Below are 19,846 nucleotides of genomic sequence, written 5' to 3' on the forward strand. Positions count from 1 at the left end.
GTCTTCAATCATCAACACTTGCTGTTTTTTCATTTACCAAATTTTTCAATTTAGCTAATTTTTTGTAGGATTTATATATATGTGTATGTAACTAAAGAATGAGCAGTTGTGATTATTAAAAGGGCAATGATATGGGGCCTCATTGAGGCCTAAGATTTGTGGCCTCAAATCTTAGGTGTCATGTCATGTAAGCAAATGCAAATTTTTTTTTAATTTCACATAATATATCTTGCCACATCATATTATTGCAACGCCAACTTTACCCTTTTATATTTCCTTTTAGATGTTAGGGGGTGAATCAATTACATTAATGAATTTAATTAGGTGATGAAAAAAAGATCAACTATTAATTATGTACTAATTTAGAGATATGTCTACAAATTATTTGACCAATATTTTTCTTCATTTAATTAAATTCTTTCCTATAATTTTTCTTTTCAAATAGCATTAATATATTGAATTAGGTGTCAAGAAATAGGCATTAAATTTCCTTTCCAAATATTGATTAATTTCATCCAAAAAAATAGCATTAATAAATTGAATTTGGAAAATATGTATGTCTAAATTAAGAGGTAAGAAAAAATTCCATGTTAGTAGCAGTCATTAATTATCATCTACAATCTAAATATTAGGGAAAAAACAAACAAAAAATAGTAAACTCAATTTTAATGTTTAAACCCTAGCTACATAAAGAGAGAAAAAAATGAACAAAAGAATATATAATAATCATATGAATATGTATTTTTCACGTACATTATATTTTCAAAATTTGCAGGAACCCAATAAAGGTTGAATTTATATACATGTGTTATGCAAATCTTTTGTTCGAATGTATGTGCAAATCTATTGATTGAATTACATGAAATTTTTTCTGTTCTTGATTGAAGAAAAAAAATTGTTGTTTAAATCAAGCATGAGTGTAATGAAAAGGAAAAATGAAAAAAAAAAAAAAAAAAAAAACCAAACTAATTTAGGGTCATTAGATTTTGGAAGGATAAGATGGTCTTTTTCTCAAGAATTACATAACATGATCTAACAAATAAGTGACTTGTGTAGGTGACATGACATGACACCTAAGATTGAGGCCATAAATCTTAGGCCTCATTGAGGCCACAAATCATTTTCCTTATTAAAATACATCCTAAAAATAAAAACATTCTCACTGTAAGAATTTAAAGACGTCATCTCTTGATCCTCTATATATATATATATATATATATATATATATATATATATATATATATATATATATATATATTGTTCTTGCTTCTCGACTTAGTTAATTAAAATGTAATTAATCACCCGGACCTGGCTATTAGTGACCTAAGATGATTATTAAAAACTCAGTCACGATCCATTTTCTCTTCAGATAATTAATTAACTAGAGCAAGGTGGCAAGCTAGCTAAGTAGCAATTAGCTAGATCGATGGACTACTAATTTGTATCCACTACGGAGTACAGACTACAGACTTCATGACGAGAGAGAGAGAGAGAGATTGATGGGTCTCCACTCTCCACCAAGCGGCGCCCTAAATATATTTTTGATCGCTTTAGTTTAGCCTTTATCTTTTTCCCGGCCCTCATCACTAATTGCCAACTGGCCATGCCTTGCAATCCATTATTATGATTTCTGAGACATACTGGAAGGAAAGGTTATTTTGACATTTGATCCATAGATATGGAGATGGCTACATCCAATCTATCTAAACCATTAAGAAATGAATATGGAATCCCCTTTGTTCTTAATATATATGGGGTCCCCATGCCAGTCCTCTGGATATACTAACTAGTAGAGCAAGACATGAAGAAATGGAAAGAAGAGTGAGAATGGTATAGATTTTAGTAGTGGCCGCAAGTGCAGGTGGAAATCAAGCGTGCTTAATGCGCCCTTGCTTTCATATATCGCTTGTGCTGGAAGACAATGCCACCAATTTGCTGGGCGGCACCTGCTACCAGCTCCAGCTCCATTTTATCTATATATATTCATCCTAGCCATCCATATATCTATCTTTGCTGCCAAGCTACGCTTAAGCAAAGCAATATTATTGCTTTTGGATACTGCCCTAGTCTATTGCAATATTTGCTATCAAATCATGAATATGGTTACTTTCTAAATCTAATTTTTGGTATGAAAATAATTATATCTCATTGGTGCCAGTAGCCAAATAGGCCATTCATATAGGAAATGGATGTTAATTCTCGACAAGATAAAACTAAAACACTCTTTCAAAAAAAAAAACTAAAACACTAACATGCATATATAATATGTATATACATATATGGATCGGACAGATGTATTTATTAATTTTTGACAGTTCGTAATGGAGCTATAGTTTCCATACTTTCTTTATCCAGGAGATCGCTTGCTCGCTGTTAGAACAAAAAGTCCATCAGTCATGTCTAAAAATAACGACAAGCTGAACCAAAAAATAGCCTCTTAAATTAGCACTATGAATTTTCACCTCAGCGTGGGATAAATGTTTGATCCACAGTACCTATCAGCAAGCTAGTTAATTACGTGTTTATCTGAATGGATATCTTTCTAGTCGGCAGGTAGCAAATTAACATGTATTGTCACTATTTTTATTTTTAACTATCTTAATTAATCATTAAATATTCAACTTAACCCCTCCCGCTTACTTCCTAGTCAACTTAATATTCGACCGTTTAGAGTTTTAGTCTTTTACTTGTATATCGATCTTTGCAAAATAAAATCTTTGGTAAAAGAAAGAAAGCTGATTAGCTGATTAGAGTTTGCATAGCTGATTAGCTGCCCCACGATTAGGGAGATCATCTATAAAGGGGCCCCACGATTGGTTCCAAAAGGAGCAATATAAAGAAAGGAAAGGAAAAGGTTTAGGTCAATATATTTATATCATATCTGACATATCATGGCGCGGTTGGTTGGTTGTTACTAATTATATATATATATATATATATTGCATGCTCGAGCGGAACTTAATTTGAATGAATGCAAAAGCATCTCTATCACAATGAAACATGAGACTGGACAGGTATCAGTATATTAATAATTAATAGTTAATAAAACTTAATAAATTTATTTAATTTAATTTCGTCTGATTAATGACTCAAGCCATGTGCACGTACATGATTCTGTTGGTTTGACGAAGACCCCATATGCCATTAATTAATAAACAATTCTTAGGTTCGCTCCTGGGTGAACAAGCATATTCACCCCTATTATCGATTAACTCACTTTTACTTAATAAATTTATAATCCAACGGTCTATATATTAAATTAGCATTTAAAGATCATTTCTGTAAAAAATCAATCGAATCGGAAATCGTTTAATTATATAATTGAATCAAATAAATGGACGGTTCTAACAACACTTACGGCTATTATGATGAACCGTCCATGTATTTCATATAAATAAATAATTAAAAGGTCTTCAATTTGATTGATTTTTTACAGAACTAATCTTTGTATTACATTATACAACTTGAATGGTTGGATTAGAAAATTAAAAAGTTATTATGCGTTAATCATAAGAGAGGGTGAATATGCTGCTTCACCCCAAGGGGTGAACCTGAGAATTGTTCTTAATTAATCTCATAAAAATGGTTTATCATACTAGCTAGTTAATCTTCTGTGCTGGAGGTCCATGTACCCTAACCTTTCTTGGCCTAGACTACAATTGACGGTACCTTTCGTTACGGACGTACAACTCGATCCCATGCACATAATAATTGAATGTTATACGCCATTATCGATCTTGAAGATTAATTTGTGGTGTTCTTCAATGTACCTACGTACGCACCTGTACTATGCATGTATCAAGAATTCAAGAGATTCAAAACCAAATGATTCAATATAATGATATATATCTTATAGATCGAGCAAGGAAGGCGGAAGAAGGTAGGTACATGCAGTTGAGATGTCATTTCTTTGTTGCCTGTTGGTGGATTCACTTGAAATTGAATAATGTGAGGAATTATTACTCCGCTGCCGGCACTCGAGACTTGAGAGTCATCCATGCATGGAATGGGTCAAACCTTCCCTTTAGACTACATTTTTGTTAACAATACTAACTACGTACAAGTGGAATATGAATAACATATACACACTTATTATTTCTCTAGTTTAAAATTGAAACCCCAATGCCAATGCGAGGGGCCAAACACACCTGATTTGTTTTCAAAATTATATATTCTGGACATTTCTGATTAAGAAAGATGGGAAAATTCTGTAAACGCTTTCGACATCCACATCGTTCGTTGAATATAGTAGAGGACTAGAGGCTTTCAGCATTCAGTAACACGTGTCCGCACATACTTATGTATTTCAGAACTATTCCTTCAATTGTGAGAGTTAGAATCATGCATGTTTCCTGTGTATGAAAGATTCCGATTGATCGGACTTGTCCCATGGAATAGAGTCAAGTCCGTTGTTCGACTCTAAGCTTCTTTCCGCTGTCGGTCTGATTTTGAACACTAGTCATAACCTTTTCTGACGCCCATAGTCAAATCAATGATTTTGAACACTAGTCATAACCTTTTCTGACGCCCATAGTCAAATCAATGATTAGTCTCTTTCTTGGGTTGCAGCCAGTAGTCTTCCCTGTAGTGAAAAATACACAACTCATTCATTCAACGGTTTTATATTTGTTGCTCTACTTTAGCCAAATGAGTAACCAAGTGCCTCCTTTACATGAACAACTTGGTGCTGCAACACAATCCAAAACTATCGATTGAGCTGGAAAATCGAGCCCCAACTTCCTTTAGTTATTAGCTTTCCAAATCCAGTACTCTTGCCAGTTAGCATTTCGAGTTTTCTAGCACTCTTTCTGCTCTTGTTCTGGATTCAACGGTGAAAATGCTCCTAGTATTTTTCAAACAAACAAATGTGTCTCTTCATTCTCTGTTTCTACAATCAGCTACAAAAATTTGCATTCGCAAACCCATTTATTACAGAAAAGCACAGCTAACAAGGAAACAAGATAGGATCTCAACCTTTTAAAAACAACAAAGAATCAAAACCGTGATAATATTGTTGGATATCATCATGACATTAATCTTAGCCACCTGCTCTTACTTAGTAATTAGTATGACCTATGAAATCTTGTAAAAATGATACACTTGTTTTTTTCTTTTTAATTAAACAAAAAAAGAACAATAAGGCTTAATTACATCCCTTCTCCTGCTACTATTACAGATAGCTTCTGTGATGTGTACATACCCTTCACCCTCCCTTCTTTCATATATGAATCCAGACTAAAAACAAAACAAAAAAAACAAAATTACCATATCTCAGCACCATGAAGGATGTGTGACAATGTATTTCTTGATTGAGATCCTGCATTGCAATGTGGAAAGAAGGAATCGTTGAGTCAAGAGGACAACAAATTAATTTGACAGTTGAATTTGCAATCGACTGAGAAAAGAAAAGTAAACAATTTATTGTTGACTTGCCGAAATTTGAAAGGAATTGCAAAATATGCCAATATCAAGTTGAAACAGCAACACATCTTGATGAAGAGTTATATGTGCTGTCCAATCCCACATTTTCCTGCTAGGAACAAACATTGCCCACTTCAGCTACCACTCTGACTTTAATGTCAGCAGCTGGCCAAACATTAATTCCAGGGGCTTAAGTCAAAGAGTCCTGTCCTGCAAACAACAATTTGGATCTGAGAGGAGTTAATTGGCTTAGGTCCATTTACTAACGATTTAACCACATCTTTTAGCAGGCAATCAAATCAAAAGCAGCTGTCTATTGGCAGAACTACATCTTTTTGGCTTCAATGACTTTTTATTTCTTAGAAGAATAACTCCAACTTGAAAGTTCCTAAAACCAGCTTAAAAATAAAAATGAAATAGAAATATCTTATTGTTCTTACAATCAAAAGTTGCCCAGCGTGCAGGAGGTACAGTATGACATTCCTGTTTTGCATCATGGACATAAAGCAAATTGAAGAGATCTGTTGCACTGTTGTTCTTTCTTGTTGCTGTATCGCAATCTGTCATCGGTGCTGACCCCTTTGGTAAAGGTGAATTAGTATAAATGCGATTCAAATCTAAAGAACCCTGCACGAACCACAGTAATCATTAATTATAAATATGTAAACCCATCAAACCTGTCCAAATGTACCATACAATTGAACTACAACAAAAAGGAGCAATGCAAACACATTTGATGAAGCAAGTAGAGAAGCATGAAACAATACAGTAGCTCTTTGGTAAAGTTCGGAGTGAGAGTTCATCAAAAGAATATCAAGAATTCCTAGAAGCTCAGGTTAATTGGAATTGCCGCAGCAAGACAAGCAGTAAAAAAGTTGGTATGCATAAATCAAATCGCAGATGCAGATTCAAAGGAGCAGTGCATTTTCTCTTTTGTTGAACCTTTGAATGTTATTAGATTTTGATCCAGCAACTCTATGGAAGAGATAAAGGGGTAGAGCAAAATAGATACTTAGAATTTTTATGAACTCAAAAGAAGGATCATTTGCAACAAAGTTACTGAAATCAACTTTAGAAACCACCAAGTTCCAATAGCTCCCTCATCGATCAGAGAATGACCACGAACCCTATGAACTCTATCAAAAACAAGAAATAAACATCGATTGAAGAATGACCATGAACCCTAAGAACTCTATCAAAAATAAGAAACAAACATAAAGCTCTCTAAGTCGCAGAAAATATTCCACACTTGGAAAACAGACAAAGTGATAGAAGTTCCAGAGTTAATGAAATCTACATGACAGCTTTATTAAGAACACAAAGTATGATGAAGGAGCAAGAACTATTTGTCCTGACTTATGGAACTCAAACAATTTCATTACTTACAACAATTAAATATGAATAATTACCGTGCGGGGTCTTGCTACTGGAGGAGCATCCTCTGAAAGATGTGTAGGAAGTATTGCTTCCTCAAGAGAATGCCTCCTTAGTTTCTTGCCACTGGTGGCTCCACCTTCTACCAACTTGTTAGAACTGGTGCCCATTTCAACTGGTTCAGGAGCGGGCTGTTTTGCATCCTTTGCAACCCACTTTTTCCCCTCATACCTGAAAGTTCCTAAAATAGTTCAGAACAGAAGGAAGGAAAAAATATTAACTAACTATCCAAGTTCCGCATGAAAGATCAAAATTATCTTCATCAGACAATTACTTGGCACGAATAAACTTCTCGATCGCACTTCTGTCTGCATTTAGTGGCAACTTTTTTTCCCAATAATTGTTTGCCTTTTCATTACCCAAAGCTACACAGTGAAACACAAAAATGTCGATTAACATGCTAATGAATTTGAATATGATACTCACTGGACATTGAATAAAGTCATCCCGAGCAAAACATGTGAAGTGATGTTTTCTAATAAGAACTACTTTCAGTAAACTTATGGGGGATAGGAGGAAAAAAAGGACCATGACTTCAATGAATGGAGAGCAATCCATTGTATCTAGTTGCCTCAGGAATGCTAGTCATTCTGAGAGTCATGTTAACAAGATGCTATAAGATGGTACCTATACAATTTAGCAACACATATGGGTATGAGTAGTGCGCACATACGGTAGATAGAGAAAGAGACGAGAGAGAGAGGGAGGGAGGCTAAAGCGAGCTCTTACATTCCATAAAAGCAATCTGCTCTGGCAGCCATGTATCCAAAGTAGTAGACCGGACCTATTTCCAAAATCATCCAGGCTATGCAATCATCAGAACATAATGTTGATATGTATTGCAAGCACATGTTATTGAAAAAAGTTGACAACCAATAACTGATCTTCGGAAGACTAGTAAACCGAAATAACATAAGCAATTAATAGCAGATGTATGTAATACTATTGTCATTGACATAACTTATAATCCCATAGCTGTATTATTCCTTCAGTGATTTAATAAAAATTCCTTGACAAATTTTATGATTACTGATAAAAAAGAGACAAGAAAAGGGTCTACTGACTTATAACAAGCGATGAAATAAAGAAATGAGAGGTGGACAAACAAACCTTTGAAATGTGCACTCCAAGGCTCCGATGAATTCCTGAACATTGCATGCAAATAAATATTCCCAGATTCACACTTGCCCATCGTGGGGCTCTGAAACAAATATATTGAAAGCAGAAAATCACATTAACTGAATATCAAAAAAAAAAAAATCATAATATGGGCCACCTATGAAAATACCAAGGGTCCAAGATAGGGTGACTGAACACTAGATTCAAATTAGATGATGTTTTCCCAAATCAGACATCAGATGGTGAATAGCAGCAAATAAAATGAACATGAGATGGTTGTATACACAACAAGGAAGAGACGAAGGAAGAAAAAACTCTCCATTGGATTAAACTTAGCATCAAGAAAAAGAAATGACCATCAAACATAATCAGATTTTGGCTTAAGAGGTAAGACCAGACCTTTGGAACTGACATTTATCGAATTAAGTCTAGACCCTAGAGTAGTGGAAATCTGCTAAACATAAGAAAACATGGGTTCTGAAATGTTTACTTGCTCCGACAATCAGCACATTCCCGGTTTTCTGGCATCTTAAGAAGACCTTCTAAAATCTGGACATAAAAGTAGAGCACAATTGAATTAGCAATTGAATGTTACAAATTGGAAAATAATTGCATAAAAAGGAAGGAGAGAGCAAACCTTGGTGTGCTTGTCGTTGAGCTCCTTGGAAATGGAGGCCTTGCTCATTGTCAATTACTTAATCGTGTGTGCTTCCCTCTCTTCCTGCTTTGGTTGATGTGTTATCTGAAAGAACAATTCATACAACACCAGAGAGGCGACGAAACAACAAGGCCTTGGGGCCAACAGAGAGAGAGAGTGAGTAATTCCACCACTCTCTCTCTCTCTGTCTGTGTCCTTCTGGAATGAGAATAGAGGCTCCACTAATTCCTAGGGGAAGGAACGGTTGGCATTCCACAAAAAAAAAACTGTCTTTGCAATTTCCATTATCCAATCCAACACTACTATTTGAGGCTGCTTTGACCACCTCAAATTCTCTCATCTTTCTCTCTCCATGGATTGCAATGTTATACTTCACATCATGTTTATCTTTAGAGATTATAAGCAAAGCGCATAAATTTCAACACGAAATATTATTAAAAGTTTTCAAATCCGATGAACAAGATCAGTATCAAAAATTCAAAATCATGATCATACATAATAATAGGGAAGGAAAATTGTCACTTGGGGCCGGTTTCTTGGGGAGTCTTGGCGACAATGGAGAGCGCATGAAGACCGGACTGGAGCTCGTCGGCCAAGGCATCATACACCATGCGGTGTCGTTTAACGAGGCTCTGCCCCTCGAATTTGGGGGACACGATCTTCAGGTTGAAATGAGTCTCGCCGGCGTTGTTATCCCTCATGGCGGCGTGTCCGGCGTGCTGATGTGACACGTCTTCTATGTCCACAGCGCTGGCTTCCAACGCCGTCTGCAGTTTCGTTCTCATTCGGCTCGCCCGACTTAGCTGCTGCAAAACCGTCGCTCCTCCTCTAGAACCCATCTCTTCTCTTCTCTTTTTCCAGCTGCTCAGCCGCTGCTGCGTGCTCTCTCACTCCGCCATATAACTGCAATAATAATAAAAAAATTATATATTAATTAAACATAAATAAATAAAATCAGATTAAAAAGTAAATTTGTGCGGTGAGCGTGGATCGAACACGCGACCTTCAGATCTTCAGTCTGACGCTCTCCCAACTGAGCTATCCCCGCAATTGATTGGTCGGTGACTCTTTGTATCATTCGGCTAAAGTATAAAGCAAAATTCAACTATACATATAAAGCAAATAATGTGCAAGTCATAAGTATCTCCTCTCTCATCATCATTGACCGTCAGATCTTTGTATGTATACATGCGTGCATAGTAGAATTTTCAAAGTGTAAAATTAGAAGAAATTTAATTTCAATATATGTACTAATCTTACATTATTAACGGGTTACAACTTACAAATTAAAAGGAAATGTTTAATATATACAAGCTTGGATATTGTGACACAATAGGATGATTAAGATCTAGTCTGTCTGCTCCCAGCTATATGAGTAATGGCCGTGTTTGTATCTGATATATGCCCCGAAACCAAAAGAGACCACCACGGCAACCACCAACACGAGTTTCACCTTCCAATTCTTCGAAGCTAAAGTACTCTTTTGCCCGAATTCGCAGCAGCTTCCTGGCTTAACCTCTTCATCAAGCAATGCAGCATTTTCATCGGTGGTTGGCTGCTTGTCCGGATTTTGTTTAATGAGTTTAGCTATCGCTTTATCATTATTTGTTTGAGTATCATTGTTGCTTGGTTCTGGTAACTTTTCATGATTGCTAAGCTGTTGTTTCTGATCTTCTGGAGATTGAGGTTGAGGTGGTGCAACTTTGGGAGGCATTGTTATTGTAAGAACTCCTGCAGCAAACTTTGCAGCAACTCTATTTGTGTCGCAGTTGTTTGGAAGCTTAATTTCTTTGTGGAAACGGCTCCATGTAGATTTAGTTTGGTCCAATGGACGTTCTCCATGGATTGTAAGCATCCCCGTCTGAGTGGTACGGACACTTAGGTGTTCCTTTCTGAAACCTGATCCATCGGAGCACAGTAATTAATGATATCGATTGTATATGTTAGACAAATTAAAAATGAACTCGGTGCAATCATTAGGATACGTACATATTTACATGCATACCTTGAATATGGACCTCAACAACATTGTCGCGGTTATGCCATTTGCAGAAGGGTTCAAAGTCCTCGTAAGTACGTTTGGCCTGATGATCAGCTCCGGCTGCCTTGCTTTGATCCATGGAAATGAAACTCTAAGAACGTGCGTACGTTGATCTCTTCTAGCTGGCTAGGTAGGCTTCTCAAATATAGAACAGGAATTAATGGAGATAATATATATGGAAGGAAAGATCGATTTGAGGAATGTCAACCATGCAGGTCTCTATTTATACTAATTGTATGGCATGGCCCAATGAAGGCATATATGAACATGCAAGCTAGCTAGCTAGGTACGTACCGGAATCATTCTTTTTCAATTCCCTTGGGTTTGATTCTCCATTGCTTTATATGTGTACCTCCTGTTTTGCTTTCTTCCATCATCTCCGCATGCATATATATATATATATATATATATATATATATATATATATATATATATATATATATATATATATATCTTGCAGGTGAAGCAAGGAAGAAATGGTCGAGGGTCTTCCTTAATTGATCGTGTTCACATGCCTCCATTCCTTTTACTTAACCTTCAGGCAAGATCTGCATGCAATGCGTGTTAGAAATGTTAGCCTACAATAAGAACATTCGATCAAAATAGGTGCAATATAAAATTATAAATTCGATCATTATATTCTTGCGGATGCTTTATCAAGAGCATGCAAGTCCGTTCTAGGACGACGGGCTTGTAAGGGTATAAGCTGCACGCCTGCACCGTTCTAGGGTCATCATGTTTTTGTTTTTTGGATAAGGGCTAGTGCGGCTGCCCTTAAGTCTGAATTAATGAAACCTCATAATACATTAGGGGACATGGTACCTAAATCATTTATTATAATAAGCTTCAAGAGAACTTCCTGAGATAATAATAAGAGTCTCAACTAAAACAATGTATTCTAGCAATCACTAATTACCGAAGAGTGTTTTACTGGCTACTTCATTCGTTTTACAATGGTGGTGACATACCAGAAAGATAACTCTATAACGAAGAAGCATAATTACAAATACCACAGATTTCCCACTATATTGCCACCGGAAAATAAATCCGGTATACTGTATATGATTAATCTTTTGTTTTGGGCTTTCTACATTTGATGATGGTGGGTTTGATTCGATGTATCTGTTCGGTTTTTTGATACCAACTATTTAGTCGATTGACTGAATCAGCTGTCTAATATATCAATTTGATTTGGTCAATTTCAACCACATTGATACTATTGATTGATCCTTATTATTTTCTGAAAAATTATACTTTTTCAATTGTAATTGTATATATAGTAATTATCCAAATAACACCAATGACGACAATTTTAATGTAAATGGAATAAGCACATCGAAAGATTGACAAGACAATAGATATGAATATATATTATGACTTATCTATAGTTTAAAGCTATAAGAGCAACTCCAAAAGCTTCCCTATAATTTTTGTATTATAGGGAAGCAAAAGTCATAGCTTTAACCTCTTTTTCTTCTCCAACTCCAACAGATTCTCTATTTTACAACAATCTCTAAAATCTCCATATTCTTCCTTACAATTTTAAAGTTTGCTGTAATTATAGGGAATTTGGTTTTCTCTTTCCTCACTTTCCCTAAAATAGGGATAGTTATAGGGAATCTGTTGGAGGAAAATAGGCTTATTTTTCCCTAAAGTAGAGAAAAATCAAAATATAGGGAATCTGTTGGAGTTGCTCTAAGAAATATATATAAAAAAAAGAGCAAATAAAATTAACTACAATTAAATTAAGTTACAACTCAAAGAAATTAAAATTGACAATAAAAAATCATACATATATAAGAATTAAAATATAGCTAGAGTGATGACGATCCAAGAATAAATCTCTTCTAAACAAATATAAATGTTAACTAATTAATAAATATATATATATATATATATATATATATATTTTTTAGGGCAACGAAAGACTAATCCATTGATGATAAATCATACGACCTCACTCGGTCAAGCATGAAGGGTACATAACACTGAATGCAAGCTCACAAAGAGTACTAAATCCAAAAGAAATCCAAAAAACTAAAGTCCATACTTCAACAAAACTAAAATCCTAAATGAACTGCTGAAAAATAAAATGTTGAATTTAAAAACTCCCTAATCCTACACTGCCCTAAAATGGAACCAATGTCCTGAACATCTTGACACCTAAGACCCTTTTGGTGTACGTCGCAACATTCAACACACCCACAACAACATTATAGGAACAGATGCAGGACAAAAAAGCAGGACATACCACCCCCCAAAAAGCCCAAACTCAACCCAAGTGTGAGAAAAATAGGGGAATTTGGCTAACCAAGGCCCAATTCTCTAGATTGCATCTCTGCAGCCCAGGAAGACAGAGGTCCAAGGCCCACTGCCCACACCCTACGCCCCTCACACCCAACTGCCAAATTTGGCCCTTCCGAGAAGTCGCCCGCCACTACCTAATCAGTCTGGTGGCCTCCCCAGGTAGGAGACCACGACAGCCATCTCGCTGCCCACCAAAGCCTGTGCTGGTGACCGCACTTGTTACACTAGGCTGGTTCTTCAAGCACGAAGCAGAAGCCTCAGCCGGCAAACCGAACGCCGATCTCTAGCAGAAATTTTCCGACCTCGCTCCTCCTCTAATCCCGAAACCGTGACGCCAAACTCCTCCTCGTCAAACCCGATGCCACCAAAGCAAAACGCCGGTCTCGTTTGCAAACCCACAACAAAGTCTGTACTTCGTCTCTTTCCTCCAGTCAAAACAGCCTTCACTACGCACAAAGGAGATGAAGCCTTGTCCTCTTACCTCTTGCAACGTCGGAGCGCCCTGTTGCAGATCGGAGCCAAAGCGCCTCCGCACTGCTCGCGAAACCTAGGTTTAGGTTTCGGTTTTGTCCTTCTTATCGGAACTTCTCTGTTTACGTCATCCTCTTCATGGCATTTTCTTATTAATTAGACATTAACTAATAAATTTATATTGTTTCGTCGGTTTCGATATTTATCGATTTATCATGGACTAATTGAAAACTACATTACAAGCATCAATTTGGTTCAATTTCAGTTAATTTTTATCGGTTTGGTTCAGTTCGCTATGTTAGTCTTCAATTTAAAAAGGATAGTAAGGATCATCAATGGGTCAGCCCAGCCCTATTACAATTAGATGGCATGTTAGGAAGTTAGGCTTGGTCCAATAACTTCCTAACAGATAATCCCTCTCCAAACAGGCCCATTTAGTTCTTTTTGGATAATTGGAATGTAATTTGGGAAAGAAAAAGGAATGACAAGTCTTATTAGGACAATCGGAGCGGACTCCGAGTCACCCTCACCCTCATCCGTCGTCGCATACGAGTATGTATATGATATCGGCGTGCATTTACTAACGCCTAAATACCATTCGTTTCAACTCTCTCTCTCTCTCTCTCTAAAGACTCCTTGACCTGCTGAGGTCTTCTTCATCATCGTTTCGTCCTCCATTTTAATCGCCCTTCCTCTCCGTCAAACCTCTCTCCTCTCCTCTCAATCAATCAATCAATCAATCAATCAATCAAACGACATGTCGTCCTCGGGCGGCAACTCCGGCATCGCCCCCTCTCAGCTGTACTTTTGCCACCAGTGCGATCGCACCGTTTCCATCAACCCTTCCCCTACCTCCGATCTCAATTGCCCTATTTGCACTGGCGGCTTCCTCGAAGAGATGGAAACCCCTAACCCTAACCCTAACCCTACCCCCAATCCCTTCTTCTCCTTCCCCTCCGACGCCCCTCCCTTCGCCTCCTCCAGCGGCTTTCCCTCCTTTCTCTTCAGCACCCCAGCAGGCCCCGCCGCCGGTGGTCCGGGAAATCTTGGCGACGAACTCTCCGCCCTCTTCGGTGGTGGCGCGCCTTCCTCCCGCTCGTCCCCCTTTCAGGACCCCGACGCCTTCGACCCCTTTGTGTTCCTCCAGAACTATTTGCAAACCCTAAGGGCCAATGGTGCCAATGTTCAGTTTGTGATTGATAACAGCGGCGGAGGAGGGGATCCTTCAGGCTTCCGTGTTCCCACCAATCTTAATTTTGGAGATTACTTCTTCGGCCCAGGCCTCGAGCAACTCATCCAGCAGCTTGCCGAGAATGATCCAAACCGCTACGGCACGCCACCGGCTTCAAAGTCTGCCATCGAGGCCTTGCCGGTTGTGAAAATCTCAAAGGAACTCTTGGATTCTGATTCTTCTCAGTGCGCAGTGTGTAAGGACTCGTTTGAGCTTGGGGAGGAGGCCAAGCAGATGCCCTGCAAGCACTTATACCATTCTGATTGTATTCTTCCCTGGTTGGAATTGCATAACTCATGCCCTGTTTGTCGCCACGAGTTGCCAACCGATGATTCAGAGTATGAGCAGAGGATTCGTGGCGGGGGCGATGCAGCCAATGCAAATACAACTCAATCTTCTGCTGCTGCTGCCAACAATTCCAGTGGTGTTGGTGGGAGTAGGGGGCCAGCTGTTGACATTCAGAGTCAGGCACCACGTACAGTTGAGCGGAGGTTCACCATTTCCCTGCCTCGCTTTTTAAGGGTATTTGGTGGTGCACCCGAGACTAGTAATACTGGGAGTGCAAGTGGAAACAATGATGGGCCTAACTCAGGGAATAGGGGAAGCCATAACTCGGAATCTGAGCCTAGACAAGAAGATCTTGATTGAGGACAATTGGTATTGCATCTTTTGCCATTCAAATTCAAATTCATGCCCTTTCTTTATGGATTGTGTTTCTTTGGTTTGGTTTGACAAGAGAAGCAATCATCAATCAGCTTAATAGCTTAATCATGCAGACAAAAAATTGTTGTTATAGTTGCGTTTTATTTTAACGGACTAGTAATGATAAATATACTTGACTTCCAAACTTTAAGTTTAATTCTCAAATCTTGTGTCATTATCTTGCCTGAGTTATCTTGTATCTTCCCAATGCACGAAGAATGACATGTATTGTTTAGGTGGTAGAAATCTTTTGGATAATAAGTTTAGGTGAAAAGATACACACAAGTTGCTTAGAAATCAGGAACAGGTTGATAACAACATGGACATACATTAGACATCTTCTAACTATTGAACCAAAGTATATAATTCATTCAGGAGAATTATAGAAACATACAAGTGTTTAAGGAATTAGGATACATGTTCAATGATACAAATCATATCACTATGTCTCAATGGCACTTTTGATACACACAAAAAAAAAAAAAAAAAAAGTTCTTGGTATATGTCATATCTGCATCTTCTATATGAATATGAACTATAGTCCCTTCAGGTTTGAGAATATGTGGCTTATCCTTCCTGATTTCCATGACAAGATCAAGCCCAGGTGTCAGTGTAATATCGTTTTCAAAACATGGAAAGATGCCATATAGCCATATAGGTAGGTAGGAGTGCAACTTCATAGATGTAAGGATACAAGGATTCTTTTTTTCCTAGAGAATTGGTAAATGAGGTTTGCAATTTTTAATGCTATTTCTCCTTTGTATTCCGAGTGCCCCTATAGAATGCCTATGGACACAGCCTCTGTCGTTAGTTTTTTGGACATGATTTATCTTCTTCCCTTGCTTTTTGACTGTTCTTATTAAGCTAGTGAGAAAGTAGCTATTTCTGTTTATGTACCAGTCAGTTATGATTTCTTTTTGTTAGATTCATTGACTATCTCCGTATTTTGAATTTTTGATACATCAGATTCCAAGAGGATCACTAAATCTTGATAGTTGCATTAGTTAAAGTTCTCTACTAAATTCTCTTCTTGCTATCAAAATACCTGAATTCTGTGCTGATCAGGTTTTGTCTGGTGTTCCTTTCAAAAGAGTTGGACCACTGAATGTTTTTTCTTTTTCATACAACTCTGTTAATGATCACAGAGGACTATGCAAGACCAGGACCTTACCCATTTTTCTTTTCTCTTTCATTGTTAAAATGTATTCTTCGGTGGTGATGCTTTCTACAAATATGTCTAAATGTCTTGGGGGTTTATTTGGCCCGATTTGTTCATGACTGTCAAATTGGAACTGAATGACTATGGAAGTTCCAATCCTTTTTTTTTTGTTCTAGAGAAGTTTTAAACTCTGTTTTGTTTCTTATTGGAACATCCCGACAGATTCTTTGAAGCAAACTGTTCAGAGTTTATGTGCATTTGGTTGTTTAGTTTGTCATGCTTAATTGTTTTACCTACAGTGGGTGATTCATCTCCTAAGTTTAAGTTGTTTTGTTTCTTTTTTTGGCCGCTTGTTTTGTGCGCTTTGTATTGTTTGATGTTTATGAGATGTTAAATTTTCCACTGAAAGGTTATCTTTCTCTTTTCAGCAGGTATGAATAGCAGTTTAAATCTGCAACCAAATGTTGAACAAAGAAAGATCTTGCACATTAACAGTTAGTAACAGTTGTTGTTGTTGTTGTTTTTTTTTTTCTTTTTTTTTTTTCTATATTTGGATGTGATAAGAATAGGTAAAGTGTCCACCTTTATTTTGTTCAAGTTGCAAATTTCTCACAGATTCAAGATTTTTGTCAAATTTTATGTGCATTATCAGTGTTCTAGTTCTGTAAAAGTTTTCATTTGGGTAACACCTTAATTTTGGGATGTCTGTATTACATGGTCTTGTTGCTTCAATTGCTTATTCAAAGTTTTTTTGATGCTCTATTTATTTTCTTCTTTCTATTCATCTCTTACTTGCATGCGATTCTTTAAAGGAGGCATTGCAATAGTTCATGTGGTGATATTAGTGGGTTTTGGATGTTGTGGAATGAAATGTTGTGACCTGTTGTGATTTGACCATCATGGAATCAAAACAGTAGGCGAAGCATTGGATGTTGTGACCTTGCGATAGTCCTTGTGGTGATACTAGTGGGTTTTGGATGTCGTTGGAATGAAATGTTCATATGGTGATTTGACCATCTTGGAGTTAAACATTTGGCCAGGCATGGAGTTATAGCCATGATCCCAGTTCACACTACTGGTAATGAATACATAGTGGATTTATTTTGCTTGCTATGATAATGACCTAGGAGTGGTATCAGCTTTTCTTTTAAATATGGATGTGGGTAGTATCATTCTGTGGTTTCACTAGGTCTTGAGGAGGTAGAGATGGTGAGAGATTTGTTATTGTGGATGCAATGTTTCTTATTACACAGCAAAAGTTTCTTGAAAGTGTGGAATATAGTAACAATCGACCCTTGTTGGGTTTGGCTCAGTGCTACGGATGTGCAGTTGCATATCTAAACAAGTTTATGTATCATGCTGTTTATCTGCTTGCTTGCAAGTTGCAGCCTCTCTAGTTTCTGGTGTATGCTTCAGTGAAAAGCTTTAAAGGAAAATGCACCTGAGTTGAATACTTTAGGGGTTGTGGGTTGTGATTCCCCCACTCAAATATATATGGGAAAGAATACTTGAAGTGGAACCTTTCCTCTTCAATTTTCTCCCTACCCTTCCGAAGAGAATAATTGCTCTTTTTCCTTGGTTCTAGACAAAGTCTGAACTCTAGCATTCTTTCAAAAGAAAAGAAAGAGCCAAAGAGGATTTTTGTCATTGCAATACACAATCATTTACTCGTTGCTTTCCTTGTGTACAATAGTCTAGTTGCAGGAAAACGAAACGAAGAGGCGGGATTCCTCTTTGTTAGAGATAATTTTACGACTGCGATGCATAGTTTGTAGAAGAGTGAATAACTTCCATTCATTTTGGGGCAATGTTATTGAACCTAGTCATCACTCGGGAAAATGGTGCATGGAGCCACTAGGGTTCACCCTAATTAGAGAATTGGCATGCATAAAAGGTGCGACTTGTATTGTCGTTGAGAGGATAATATGAAACCCCAAGTAACTTTCTGCCTCTATGCCACTCTAAGGTCTCGTTTGGTTCACGGAATTGAGGGTTTGGAAAAGGAAATGCATTCTTTTCCTATGTTTGGTGTGCACAAGAAAGTGAACGACTTTCCTTTAAGAAGGAAAAATATGGGGGAAAGTGAATCGTCTCATCTTCCAAATGATTTATTTTCCCTCCCACTTTCCCAGCATTAAATGTGCATTAATTACATGATATAAATATTTTTATCCTTGTTGAAAATTGTTATTGACAATTTTATTTGAAAAGTTTATGATTTGTGTTTTAATATATGAGGATATAAATGGAATATTAGTATAATTTAGTTTCATTTTCTTACACAAACCAAACACTAAAATGATTTTTCTGTTGCTTTCCGAATGTTTCCAAACAGCGGAAATGAAAGCTAGTGAGAAATTCGTTTTCCTTTCCCATGAGCTTTCCTAAGGAATTGATTTCTTTTCCGTTAACCAAATGAGGCCTAAAACTATTGCTCTATCCAAAAGGAAAAACCTTCCCATGTTCTCAATCGTAACCTCAAAAGGATCCACTCGACAATCCTTGATATAGCATGATCGGGAATTGCCCTATGGGTTTCATCTACCCGCTTAGGCATCTTTGCCACGTGCAAGTGCATGAGTAGGGAAATCTACCCAAAGGAGGCTGAACCTAGCGGCGACCTATTGATGAAAATCCCAACTTGACCATTGCCAACCATAGAGACCTACTCGTGAAGGTACTGATGACATTAATCGTTAACTTAATGAGGATTCGAGAGACGCTACAACTGTAACATTAGGGTTTCTGGTGTCATACTCTTCAACTACTAATAAGTTAACGATATACACTATTGAATATATCCAAGATGAATGCAATGACAATTTTAAGAAATAAAGCACAAGTTTCACAATTTTTTTTTTTTTTGGTTGCAAAGCTTACTAGTCATATTCTCGAAATGAATTTAAAAGAAAATTCATAATCACGCATGAACTTGACCACAAAATGTATTTTCAAAAACAGCAACGGGATAAAAGGAAAGGAAAAAAAGAAGAATGGAATATACAGAAAGTGGGTCCAGCAACAGGGTGAGTCGTTGGATTGCTTGAGTTGAAAATAATCATATATAGATGAAGCGCTGAGGAAGGCTGAGATGTGTCGGTAGTCGGCTGTGTCGTTCCGCGTCAAGGGAATATAATAATCTTTTTTTTTTTTTTTTTTTTTTTTTCGTGGGTTCACACCTCGTTGAACCTTTACCAGTTCGTTTGCTTGTTTTCCTAAAAAACAAATTAAATCATAGTGCCTCTTCTCCTACCCAAGCATTTGACTTTGTTGTGGACTCGATTTAGTTTAATAGTTTAATTT

The 19,846-nt window shown here is 37.1% G+C and overlaps 3 protein-coding genes and 1 non-coding gene across 10 annotated transcripts; 1 reads left to right on the forward strand and 3 right to left on the reverse strand.

Moving 5' to 3' along the window:
* Window positions 1-5,437: 5,437 nt before the first annotated feature.
* On the reverse strand, window positions 5,438-9,148 carry LOC133746245 (probable ADP-ribosylation factor GTPase-activating protein AGD15). 3 transcript variants are annotated; one of them, XM_062174426.1, is made up of 8 exons: window positions 8,612-9,148; window positions 8,465-8,523; window positions 7,966-8,056; window positions 7,585-7,639; window positions 7,130-7,220; window positions 6,831-7,026; window positions 5,862-6,048; window positions 5,438-5,626 (listed from the first exon to the last, which is right to left on the reverse strand). In XM_062174426.1, coding segments are annotated over exons 1-8 (729 nt in total). In that variant the 5' UTR covers window positions 8,660-9,148; the 3' UTR covers window positions 5,438-5,624. The 3 variants fall into 3 exon arrangements, with proteins under 3 accessions (XP_062030410.1, XP_062030409.1, XP_062030408.1); XM_062174425.1 differs by having other exon boundaries at window positions 5,438-5,631; XM_062174424.1 differs by having other exon boundaries at window positions 5,438-5,651.
* A 459-nt stretch (window positions 9,149-9,607) lies between these two features.
* Window positions 9,608-9,680, reverse strand: TRNAF-GAA (transfer RNA phenylalanine (anticodon GAA)). The gene has a single exon. It is a non-coding gene; the product is annotated as a tRNA-Phe (tRNA).
* On the reverse strand, window positions 9,636-11,028 carry LOC133746247 (uncharacterized). 2 transcript variants are annotated; one of them, XM_062174428.1, is made up of 3 exons: window positions 10,968-11,028; window positions 10,638-10,808; window positions 9,636-10,531 (listed from the first exon to the last, which is right to left on the reverse strand). In XM_062174428.1, exons 2-3 carry the CDS (start codon window positions 10,750-10,752, stop codon window positions 9,981-9,983), a joined length of 666 nt encoding a protein of 221 aa, XP_062030412.1. In that variant the 5' UTR covers window positions 10,753-10,808; window positions 10,968-11,028; the 3' UTR covers window positions 9,636-9,980. The 2 variants fall into 2 exon arrangements, with proteins under 2 accessions (XP_062030412.1, XP_062030411.1); XM_062174427.1 differs by lacking the exon at window positions 10,968-11,028 and having other exon boundaries at window positions 10,638-10,852.
* Window positions 11,029-14,004: 2,976 nt separating this feature from the next.
* On the forward strand, window positions 14,005-17,305 carry LOC133743094 (E3 ubiquitin-protein ligase RING1). Of its 4 annotated transcripts, none has more exons than XR_009862935.1 (3): window positions 14,005-15,339; window positions 15,935-16,042; window positions 16,975-17,305. XR_009862935.1 is itself a non-coding variant. In XM_062170872.1 (2 exons), exon 1 carries the CDS (start codon window positions 14,209-14,211, stop codon window positions 15,328-15,330), a length of 1,122 nt encoding a protein of 373 aa, XP_062026856.1. In that variant the 5' UTR covers window positions 14,006-14,208; the 3' UTR covers window positions 15,331-15,339; window positions 16,972-17,305. The 4 variants fall into 4 exon arrangements, 2 of the variants coding, with proteins under 2 accessions (XP_062026856.1, XP_062026857.1); XR_009862936.1 differs by having other exon boundaries at window positions 15,978-16,042; XM_062170872.1 differs by lacking the exon at window positions 15,935-16,042 and having other exon boundaries at window positions 14,006-15,339; window positions 16,972-17,305.
* Window positions 17,306-19,846: the final 2,541 nt, after the last annotated feature.

This window comes from Rosa rugosa, chromosome 4, assembly GCF_958449725.1.
Source record: "Rosa rugosa chromosome 4, drRosRugo1.1, whole genome shotgun sequence".
NCBI classification, from domain to species: domain Eukaryota; kingdom Viridiplantae; phylum Streptophyta; class Magnoliopsida; order Rosales; family Rosaceae; genus Rosa; species Rosa rugosa.

Bases quoted from the DNA above. Each gene is read 5' to 3' on its own strand.
- LOC133746245 (XM_062174424.1), bottom strand. From the start codon at position 8,659: ATGAGCAAGGCCTCCATTTCCAAGGAGCTCAACGACAAGCACACCAAG. The intron at 7,027-7,129 runs GTAATTGTCTGA...AGGAACTTTCAG, and splicing joins GAGAAGTTTATTCGTGCCAA to GTATGAGGGGAAAAAGTGGG. The intron at 5,652-5,861 runs GTAAGAACAATA...AACTCCTCTCAG, and splicing joins ACGCTGGGCAACTTTTGATT to ATCCAAATTGTTGTTTGCAG.
- LOC133746247 (XM_062174428.1), bottom strand. From the start codon at position 10,752: ATGGATCAAAGCAAGGCAGCCGGAGCTGATCATCAGGCCAAACGTACT. The intron at 10,532-10,637 runs GTATGCATGTAA...CCGATGGATCAG, and splicing joins TGTTGAGGTCCATATTCAAG to GTTTCAGAAAGGAACACCTA.
- LOC133743094 (XM_062170872.1), top strand. From the start codon at position 14,209: ATGTCGTCCTCGGGCGGCAACTCCGGCATCGCCCCCTCTCAGCTGTAC.